General features: G+C 33.5%; 1 protein-coding gene across 1 annotated transcript; it reads left to right on the top strand.

Annotated features, from left to right (window-relative positions):
- The first annotated feature begins 880 nt into the window (after positions 1-880).
- Positions 881-1,627, top strand: LOC131029133 (non-specific lipid-transfer protein). The gene is made up of 2 exons (XM_057959531.2): positions 881-1,297; positions 1,385-1,627. The coding sequence occupies exons 1-2, from the start codon at positions 927-929 to the stop codon at positions 1,392-1,394; spliced, it is 381 nt and encodes a 126-aa protein (XP_057815514.2). The 5' UTR covers positions 881-926; the 3' UTR covers positions 1,395-1,627.
- Positions 1,628-12,094: the final 10,467 nt, after the last annotated feature.

The following is a 12,094-nucleotide window of genomic DNA, read 5'->3' as shown; positions in this document are numbered from 1 at the left end:
GGAACCTTAGAATTCAAATTTTAGAAATTTAAATATCTCAAACATCTTAAAATTGATTTCAAATGATACCAAATTAAATCTTGATAGAGATGATAACTTGAAATAGAAAATAAATATCTAAAGTAAGTGAAAATAAATTAACAAATATCTATTAAAGAAATGAACTTTACTTAACAAAAAAGTTTCACATTAAGAAATTTCATTAAAATAACATAAAACTAAATAAAAATTGACATAAATATAAAAATACCACAATTACGACTCCATAATTTCTACGCAAACAGAGTCCCATCAACTCCATAAATATGTAATGCCTAATTAAAACTCTATTGATGAACCAATTCTAATCAACTCCTATACCAACTATAAAACCTCCTCTAGTATGGGACCCTCTCCCCTATATAGTCAATCATCCATCATATATAGATCATATTTAGGAATACACTTAGGAACCAAAAAAAACAAACATAATTTAAAATCAATAAAACAATAAAATAAAAGTTAACTGGTATCATGACCTTAGAAAATGAATCTGACCTCCATTTCTTGAATACCGCGCGAATCAAGCACTAACTTCACGCCATTGCACGTAAACCATATGGATCCCATTCAACCACCCCATGATAGGGAACCTTTCCAACTTGCGATCAATCAACGGACAAGAATCTGTCTCCAGACAATCTTGCTTTCCCCACAGTTTAAAATGGCCGCTCCACTCCTGCAATGGTCAAGAATTCAATTAAAAACTAACATCTCATTCCCCTTAAACCCCACCTCTGTGAAAAAACCAAACCAAAAATATCTCACAACTTTTCTTTGATGTGATCAAACCCACTAATAGATTCTTCACAGCTTCTATATATTATCTTAGATACCCACTGATACATGCAAGAAAATCTCATCTAAGCTCTAAGAATATTTTAAGCATGGCAATGGCAATGGAGGGAAGTTACAGATTGAAATCAGTTTACTTTGTGGTGGCTATAATTGGCATGGTGGTGGTGGGAATGAGCAGCAAGGCGGATGGCGCAATATCATGCTCAACGGTGGTGTCTGATTTAATTCCTTGTCTTTCCTACGTTTCAGGAAGCTCCGCCCAGCCCACGAAGGGATGCTGTGATGGCATTAAAACTCTCAACACCGCCGCCAAAACTACAGACGACAGGCAAGCCATCTGCAACTGCATAAAGTCGGTGGCGTCTTCCTACAGCAGTTACTTTGATAAGGCCAGCAAGTTGCCCGGTCTCTGTGGAGTTAATCTCGGCTTTGCCATGACACCCTCGCTTGATTGCAGCACGTAATTTCTCCATCCCTTCATTTTTTTAGCTCTTTTTGCTTGGCCAGCTTCAAGTTCATCATGTCTAACTGGTTTTTTTCATTACAGGGTCCATTGAGATCTGCTCATGGGTGGGCTGCCAGCTTTGTATTGCAGTAAAGTTTAGTATCTATAGCTGTAGGAGACCTGAATAAGCATTGGGGATACTATGAAATGTGAATATAGCGCTTCATCGGCGATGGGTAATAAAGAATACCATTGCTTAGTCTTCTGCTTATGCGCATATAGCTGTTGTATAAACGGTGTGGGCTCCTTCCAATTATCTATTGCAAGAATCTACACCTTAAGTTATTTTGGCCAATTGTGTTTTTGCTAGATTGATGATGATGATTTTAGATCAAAATGGGAGTGAGATGAATACAGGGACTCTTAAGGGTCATCCAAAATCATGTTAGTTGTTTTAGAAGAACCATTTATTAGTGTGTGTTTTAAACTGAGAATGTGTTGGTTAAATCAAAATAAATACTACAGCAAAACAAATTAGCCATAAGCCACCATTAATAAACAAATTTCGTTTTGACTCTGCGGTCATTTCATTTCTACTCGGCAATCTTGGCTTCACAACTCCATCCCTTGTGACAGCTTAAATTTTCTAAAATTCTTTCCAAAATGGGAGAACTGCATCTTCTTTTCCTTATTTTCTGTTTGAAAAAAGAAAAGTTTGGGAAAAGGAATCTATAGTGGTTCAGGTAAACTTTACATTTTTCAAAATCATATGTAGATATTTCAAATTACATTTGATTTTGTATAACAATTTATTTATCAAGTTATTTATTTAAAAACTTGTTTTTAAGTTCATATAGTCAATTCTATATCACATCAGGAATTTGTTTTTTGTTTGAGGTGTCTAAAATAGTCCCAATAAAAGGTAAGATCGATAGTTGTGCAAAAAGTAATGTTTAGTGGTGTATTGATGTGGCATCAAAGAATTGGTTGCTTTTTAAAATTACGAGTCTACCTATTTTTTCGGGATAAGTATTGACATAAAAAATTTAGTGCACCACTACAGGGCTCATTTTGTCCACCTACTATAACATGTATTGGAATCCCCCTCCACTATAGATACCTCTCCCCTACCCCTCACAATTATTTTCACATTCTCAAACCATAAGGCATTCACCAAGTACAGGATGAATCATTTTACTACATCCATAAGCATTTTACAATAGCATTAAGAGTTTCAAGTGCTCATGTTTTATATAAAATAGAGATTATATATATTTTACAAAAAAACAAAAATAAAGTTTACAACTCAATTTCTTCTTAATACCTCTTTGTTTATTCATCCGTGTATGTTGACTTGCATCAATCTGGTGTTGAACCTTAAGATTCAAGGAGAGGGGTCAATAATTATGTAGACTAACTTTGTTATTTATTTTAATTGTAAACTAGCCTCTTTTGTGTCCATAACTAAGGTTTGGAGATATGATTCATCACATAACTTGCCATATTAGCACATCTAATGAGAAGTGTCGTAAAATTTACTTTCTTAAAGATTCAACCAAAACTTAATCATGGTATCCATAGTAGTTGAACAAAAAATATCATTTGTTGTTAGCACAATATCATATTGTTATTTAAAATATAACTTATATGCAACCTAAATGATCACAATGCCTTTTGGTAACCATTAATCTTGTCATCCCAAACCTTTATATCCAACACAAATGGAACAATAGTTGAACACTAAATTTTTTTTATAATCCTTCACATTTCATGGTAAAATTATAAAGACAAGGTAATAATTGTACTCACATTTTATATTCGTGATAGGAAAAACTATTAATATATATTACTATAGTGCATATATGGTGTTTCTCCAATAGTTGTACACATAAGAATAATATTTTTTCATTATGAAAAAAATACTTGTTTAAATGAGCGCCTTATTTTCAAAATGACACACTCATAGTAAATAGTTATGATATTTCATTTGAAATGAAAAGTATTTATTTCAATAGAAAGGTTGGATAGATTGTTGTAATGGAGCTATCCAATGCACATTCTACTTCCTTCACATTTATGGCCTCTAGCTAGCTAGGGTTCATAATCATGCAAATGAATTCACCACCTTGGATCTCTATAAATCTATCATGGAACTTGAGGCCAACCTCTTTTCTCTATTTTTGCATTTCGAGTCACTTAGCTCTACCATAAAAAATAAAATGTTGATTATAATTCAATTGGAGATGCCCAGATTAAAGCTCAATTGCTTTGGCTTGATTGGGAAACAAAGCTTCTAATAAGTTATTTCAATCTCATCATGCTCATACCACCTCTCAAGATATCAAATAAATTATGCATGCTAGTAATCACTCAAAAGAGCATATTGATACATGCCAAGCCTTGTTAGTCATTATAAACAAGTTTCCAAAGTGCAAGAGAATTCCCCTAAATAATCTAGCATGATTTGCATGGTGTATCTAGGTTATCCTTCATTGTCACTCTTCTTATCAATGAGATGTTTTGGCATTTATTTCCCGCCATTGAGGATTTCTAAAAAGTGGTATTTACTATGGCCAATGATAAAACACTAGGTTCTAGTATAGTTTCCCTTATGAATTTTACAAGACCCTTTGGAATTGTATTGGTATAGATTTTCATAAAGTTTATCTTGAATCCTTTAATTTTAAATTATTAAAAAATTTAGTGGAAAAAAAATATTAAATCTTACTCAAGAATGGTCATCTTTAGGATATCTCCAATTGAAGGCCAATCTTGCTACTTCATGTTGCATACAAGTGCATATCCAAATCCCTTGTGCTAAAATTGAGCTTATGTGACTCAAGAAAACCAACTTATTAAATATAAATGAATCCTAGATAATTTCATTATAGTCTACAAATGTATGAATTGGGATTAACAATCTCATTAGCAAGCAATTTTCATTAAAATCAACTCTACTAAAGCTTATGTCTACATTAAATGGCCTTTTATCCTCACCATACACCAAGGTTCAATTTTTTACCTCATTTTCCATAATCTACATGTATTATCTTCTTTAAGGCTTCAACTTGTCTCATTATTCATGGCTAGCAATCTAATACTTTTGACCTTTTTTGGTGTATCCACTAGGGATGTCTCCTATCTCCCCATTATATTTCACTACCTAAAATACCTCATATTAGTCATTTCCATTAAGATGGCACCATTTGAGGCATTATAAGGAAGGAGGTGTTGAATTCCTATCAGTTAGGATAAGCTAGAAGATAGGCTAAGCCTCAGTCCTAAGATGCTCAAAGGTATTTCATTACTTCATTCCAAAATTCAATTGTACTTAATAGTCATTTTTCTTGTAATAATCTTCTCACTCTTTTGGAAGAAAATAATTATTTTCTAAATTTTTGCTACTTGGATATTAAAAATTTACCCACTGAATTGCCATGCAACTATGTGCCAATAAACCTATAAATGTAGGGTGTCTCTGAGATACTCTATGACACACATTCATATGTTCTACCTATACATAGAAGAATGGTTTCTTTGATCTATACATATTAAGCTTAGAGAATGTCAGCCAACTTTGAGTGTTTAACATTTTTAAGTAAAAATCAAAGCTTAATGTGTGATTTAAATAGTGTCTTCAACAAATAAATTATCATGCTATGACCAATCACTATTATTCAATTGTTTCTCCAATCACAAATAATTCACTAATAATTCCTTTTCTTTTTGTCTCGTTCTCTAAACTCTCTCTATGATGGCTCACCATTAAGATATGTTTTGATGAACAGTATTAGCCAAGTTGTTTCAAATCTGCCCATGACATCGCCACCATGAGTGTGACTCTAGTTGTTGGATGGGTTATGGATTTTAGATTATGGCTGAAAAGATCACAAATGTATATCTCTTGTTGAGCTACAAGTTAATGAAAAAAATAGATGAGTGAACAGTGTTTTTCAATTTAAAAGAATTACTAATATTTAATTATTGAGTTTAATTTATAAATATTTAAAGAATTTGCTTGTAATTTTGTTGTTGTTATATTGAATGTTAATATAACATGATATAGAAATGAGATTGGATACATAATAATATTTAATGAAAGAGTATAGGAAAAAAAAACAATAAAAATCAAATACACAACGTAAATATGCATTCAAGTCAGCCAATTTTATTATGAAATTGGTGTACATAAATAAAACAAGGTGTTTGATTGAGTTAGAGTCAACTTAAGCACCCAAGTAGTGGTGGAAAAATAAGACCACCAAGTGGAAAGAGGGATGCTTCACATAGCTTAAAAGAGTTTAAACAATTGTCAATGACACCTCAAGATGCCACAAACCTACTTAAAATAGTTTAATGTTATGTGTAAATTTTTTTAAGATAATCACTTTTCAAATAATAAATAAAACATATTCTCCTCTAACACTTAATATATGATAGCTGTTGTTTGATAATTGAGTAAACAAGGTTATGTATAAGTTTACTAAAAGTATTTCAGCTATAGATCAATAAATTAAAAATAGAAAAGATTAGTGATTTTAAAGTTAAAAGTGTTTACTAGGAATTATTGAATCTATTTTTAAATAAATATTTATGAAAAAAGTGTGAAATATTTGTACTTGATTCTTTTTTATTTGTACTTTACATTTTTATTATTTCAACATGGTATCAAAATGAGTTTAGGTATAACTTCCTCATAGGAATGTCTATGAAAATGAGAGTATAAGATATAATACCAAATAGATTATGTAAGGTGGTTTAAAATTTGAGCATTTGTACAAGTGAATTTTGAGCATTATAGAAATTAATTTATTGTAAGAAAGTTTTTGTGATATTCATATGAAAACTATTATGCTCTTATTCTAAAGAAGAAATCTTTAGGTCAAAGGAATATTTTAAGGCTTAAGGCAATATTGTTTTTTGTCTAATAATTTAGAAAATTTAGAATTTGAAATATTAGGAAGGTGAATTTTAGAAACTCAATAGTTCAAATGAGTGGGAACTTAAAAATTATATGTCAATGAGGGGAGAAAGATATATTAATCTTCATAGTTAAGCTACTACCTTTTCTATATTCATGACATCTCTCCTTTCTATCTCCCTCCATCTATATATTCTCCAATCCTATCTCCATTACTTCTACAGATGAGATAACTGATTGTGAATATTGATGATAGCAAGGATGATGAAGAGCGTGTGGGAATTCATTTATGTTGTGGTAGCAGTAATGGTGATGATTAGCATAGGGACATACATGTGTTAACAATGAAGAGCAAACAAAAGCAAATTGCAGAATCAGAAATAAACATGAAACAAACAATCACAATAAATAACATTAGATTTATAGTGGTTCATCATAAAGGTTACATCTACTTTTTAAGTGGGAAAAAACTTAATTAATTTTTGTTTTACAATACAATCAATAACAACAATTTGTATCATATAAATAAACATAATTGTCTTATCTAGAATATGAATGGTCAAGAGACAATTGGAAGGAAACCATGATGACCATTAGACTTCATATATCCAGCAATCTCCCACATGAAGTCCAATGACTTCTGCAACATATCAAAGACATTCCCCTACTTTGCTCCTAATATCACATCTTGACTATGCTGAGAGAAGCCTAGCAAAATTTGAACTTCTCCCGTAGAATTATATTTGTCAATGTCCAGGTGAGTCCATTTCATTGCATACATGAGACTTTCAACAAAAAATTAATGTGGAATGACTATCATTTCTACTTGTTCTTCTTGTATTGTGGGACAAATGGTAGAAGATAAATGGAGATGATCAGCTAATGGAGTGCTAACAACCTTTGCATTTGTCATACCAAACCTATCCAAGATCTTACTAATATATTTTTGTTGTGACAACTTGATTTCTTTCATCTGTCCATCTCAAATTATGGTCATACCAAGTATTCTCTTCGCTTCTCCTAAGTCCTTCATTACAAAATGTTAAACTAAGTGTTTCTTAAATTCATGAACAACTCTCATGCTAGCGTCGGTTACTAACATTTCATCAACATAAAGATATAGTAGAACAAACTCACCATTAGAAAACTTCTTGTAGTAAACACATGGATCAGATTCACAACATGTGAAGTGATGCTTACTCATGAAGCTATCAAACTTGAGATACCAATGCCTCAATGCTTTCTTGAGCCCATAAAAACTTTGCTTCAACATGCAATATAAATACTTCTACCCCTATTTTGTACAACCTTCAAGCTCCTCCATATACATTTCCTCTTCAATATCTTCATGTAGAAATGTAGTCTTCACATCAAGTTGTTCAATCTCAAGATCCCATGCAGCTACCAAACACAAGATTGCTTGGATTGTGATCATCTTCACTACTAGTGAAAAAATTCCATTGAAAACTATCCTTTTTGTTGATCATATCCTTTAACAAATAGTTTGGTCTGATAACATTTCATGCCTCCTTCCTTTTCGATTGGGTGGAAGTTTCATCAAATCCTAAGTGTTGTTTACCAGATCAATAAGTCAATTTCCTTTTGCATTGCATCCCTCCATTTGTCATGATTAACATCATTACAATATTGTTTGAAAGTAATTAGCTCTATTTGATCAGTAACAACAAATTTAGGTGATCAGAAAGTAACAACTCATAATTATCATATTTTGTTGGAGGTCTTCTCTATTCGATGGACCTTCTCAGCTTAGGAACTTAGCTCTGTATATTACCTTATAATGGTTACAACTTTGGTCCCCCAAGAGTCCCAACATTATTATTAGCATCATCAAGATTACACCTCTATAATCCAATATTTATCCCCTTTGAACTACACTCTAGCTAGGTAGAAATCTAGTGACCAAATTGACTCTTATACAAACTGAAATTACTAGTATAAACATTTAGCAATTCTCTTATTTTCTTGCAACCAAGGTTTGGTTGTGTGGGAGTTTGATCAAATTCTTATGCTAATTTTGGTTATTGCAGACCATCTAATATCCTCTACGGTTAAACATTGTGTCTTTGTTCCACGTTTTGAAGTTGTCTACCATTGCTGAAAACCTACAAATTTTCATGACCCCACACCCCTTGTTTTGACTAATCAGAGGATGGATAAACTACCGGCGATGGAGAATCTAGCCGATTGGAAGACCCATACCCAGACCTCGCGTGTTGCTCTGAAATTTCCTCACATATTGAGGACTGTTGGAGTGAATAAGTTAATGGGAGTCATGTGGCGTGAATATCATGCATAGTGAAGCAGTCACCGGTGAGGAGGGACCTCATACAGATCAATCCGAACCGGTCAGCAAAAGTAAACACAATAGAAAAAAAAGATATGATGGAGGAAATATAGAACAAATTGTTTAATTGCTTGAAAATTGCTTACAACCAACTGATAACAACTAGGTTACAACATACCAACTCACAGGCCTAGTAGAGCATACAGAATAGGTCACAACTAGGACCTTGAATCATAAGATCTATCTTCTATGCATATACTAGCTACTTGATTCTCTTATTGATTACATTCTGATATACAATTCAAATTATATATATATTGATCCAAAGGATCTAGTTAGCCCAAAAGGGATAAAAACCCAAAGAACAAGACCTAACGTGTAAAATAAACAAGGTCGGCCTTTACCAAGATATTCTTTTGGAAAAACCAAAGGATGAAATGTAGATCACAGGAAAAGGTTGGCCACACGCCAAGGAACATCAGAATCAATGCCCAAGGCTCCACAAGCTTCGGAAAGGGTTCTGGTAGATCACCAAAAAGGTCTAGGCAATCGGTAATAAGAATTGTCAATCGGTAATAGGAAACTATCAAGGAAACCGATAGCAATATCTTTCAAGAAAATGAGCCAAATGCGATGCAGTCTAGAACTAAGAAAGATGATCAATTCTTCATGTATAATCCTACTCCACATGATCTGGTGAGCCAAAATTGGGACCAACATAAATAAAAGCTGAAACTGCAAATAGAAAGCAAAACAGAAAGAAAATATTTTTGCTTGATGCAAGATTGCTATGAACCGGGGATGCTCCCGCATCACACATCTGGGGTTATAGAAAAAAGGTGAGCCTCTCACTTTGTTGGGGTTAGAGGAAAACCAAGGCGGTCTACCTCTACCTGAGAAATCCAAGATGAATCTTCAATTGGTTTTTCCTTCCACTTCACAAGATACTCCTTATACTGATTGCTTCGAGTACTATGCCCAATCCTACTATCCAAAATTTCTTCAATCTGATCCAGTTCCTTCCGGGGCAACTGTTTCTCCAAATCTGCAATACTATCCTTAGTGAATTCTGGTTCATGATACTCATGAAGATTTACAATGTTGAATACATGTGAAATACTCAGACTATCCGGTAACTCCACTTCATATGCATTTCCAGAATTGAACTTCCTCAAAATCCTACAAGGTCCAAACTTCTTCATCTGCAACTTGTTATAAGTTCCAACCGGGAATCTCTCTTTTTCAGATATACCATCACTTCACCAACTTCAAATTACTTATGTCTTCTCTTCTCATCTATTTTCTCCTTATACTTGTTGTTCATGTCTTCTAAATGTTGATTAACCCTAATATGTAATTTTGCCATGTGATCTACAAAGTCTTCTGCTTCTGAACTTCTCTAGTCTTCACTGATAATGTCTCTCAATTTTGATATGCCTCTAGGATGCACTGTGGTAACAATCTCAAAAGGTGTTCTTCTGGTACTCCTATTCATTGAATTGTTGTAGGCAAACTTTGCTTGTGCAAGGATGAAATCCCAACTTCCGGTTTTCTCTCCCACTAAACATCTCAAAAAATTTCCTAAACTTCGGTTAATAACTTATGTATGTCCATAAGTTGGTGGATGAAAATTAGAACTGAGCTTCAAAACTATCTTCATCTTCTTCCAAAGTCTTCTCCAAAAATAGCTAACAAACTTAGTATCTCTATCTAAAACTATGCTCTTAGGTAATCCATGCAATCTCACCACTTCCTTGAAAAATAGGTCTACTACATGTAACACATCTGATGTCTTCTTACAGGGTATGAAATGATCCATCTTCGAGAATTTATCCACTACCAAAAATATAGATCATTCCCTCTCGGTGTCTTAGGAAATCCAAGTACAAAATCAATGCTTATATTCTCCGAAGGTTTTACCGATACTGTCAAAGGTTTATACAACCCCACATTCTGACAACTACCCTTTACAGCTTGACAAACTCTACAACTCTGTACATATCTCTTAACATCCTTATGAATGTGGGGCCAAAACTACTGCTCACTCATCAATGCTACTATTTTGTCAATGCCAAAATGTCTAGCTAAACCTCCACTGTGTTTCTCCTTTATCAGATTCTCCCTCATAGAACTCTTAGGTATGCACAACTGAACTCCTTTGAATAACATCTCATCCCGAATGAAGTAATCAAATCACTTGCTTCTATCAACCATAATTGGTTCTCTACATGTTTTCCAAGGTTCTACAAAATCTAGGTCATCATCATACAATGTCTTCAAATCTTTAAATCCTAATATTGTCACTCTCATCTCTATCAGCAAATTCCTTCTCCTACTCAATGCATCAACACATTTGTTAGATTCCCCACTTCTATGCTTCAACACAAAGGTTTAACTCTACAAGAATTCTACCCCTCATATGTCTTTGATTCAACTTACTCTGACTATTCAAATACTGCAAAGCTTGATGATCTGTATACAACACAAACTCCTTAGGCAACAAGTAATGTCTCCACTTCTTCAGGGCTTGAAATATTGCATAAAACTCCTGATCATTCAATTTATCACTAAAATAAGCTACTGCTCCTATTGTTGTTCCACTTGCATCACAATCCACTTGAAATAATTTGTTGAAATCCAATAAAGCTAACACAGGCTGCTCAGTAACTTTCTACTTCAACAGTTCAAAACTTTTGTTTTCTCTAGTGGTCCACTTGAATTCCTTATGATCTCCTCTTATGGTCTCGGTCATAGGGTTACAAACTAAACTAAAATTTTTGATACACTTCCAATAAAAACTAGCCAATCCATGAAATGATCTTACCTCTCCAACGCTTTCTAGTGTAGGCCACTCTACAATTGCTTTGACTTTCTCAAGGTCCATCTTCAAACCATCCTTAGCTATCACAAATCCCAGATAGACTAACTCATCCTTCATGAGAGTACACTTCTTGATATTGATCAACAACTTTTATTATCTCAATCTCTGCATAACTTGTCTTAACTCATTCATCAACCTCATAAAAGTACTTGGTAAATTAATCAATCCAAAAGGCATCACCAACCATTCATACAGTCCTTCATTTGTCTCAAATATTGTCTTCCACTCATCACCTTCTCTGATCCTAATCTAATGATATCCACTCTTCAAATCTATCTTTGTAAAGTATTTTTCTCCACTCAAATAGTCCATGATGTCATCCATCCTAGGCAAAGGAAATCGATATTTCACTATGATCTTGTTTATTGCTCTAGAATTTGTACACGTCTCCACTCTCCATTCTTCTTAGGTACTAATACTTCTGGTATTGAACAAGGGCTCAGACTCTCCCTGATGAAACCTTTCTTCAACAGCTCTTGCACTAGTCTATTTAGTTATTCACTCTTTGTCGGTGTCAACTGGTGTGCATCTTTGTTAGGAAAGCTAGCTTCGGGAACCAAGTCCATGCAATGACTAATACTTATCATAGGTGACAATCCATCAGGTAGATTATCTAAAATGATGTCTTCATATTTTGTCAGGAAATATTTTATCTCTTTCGAGTGTTCTCCTTCTAGTTTTGGTTTCTCAATATTCTTAGGAATT

The sequence above is a fragment of the Cryptomeria japonica genome, chromosome 10, assembly GCF_030272615.1.
Source record: "Cryptomeria japonica chromosome 10, Sugi_1.0, whole genome shotgun sequence".
Classification (NCBI taxonomy): domain Eukaryota; kingdom Viridiplantae; phylum Streptophyta; class Pinopsida; order Cupressales; family Cupressaceae; genus Cryptomeria; species Cryptomeria japonica.
This window is presented reverse-complemented; position numbering and strand designations above follow the sequence as displayed.

What these genes read in the sequence shown, in the direction of transcription:
- LOC131029133 (XM_057959531.2), top strand. Translation starts at nt 927, where the DNA reads ATGGCAATGGCAATGGAGGGAAGTTACAGATTGAAATCAGTTTACTTT.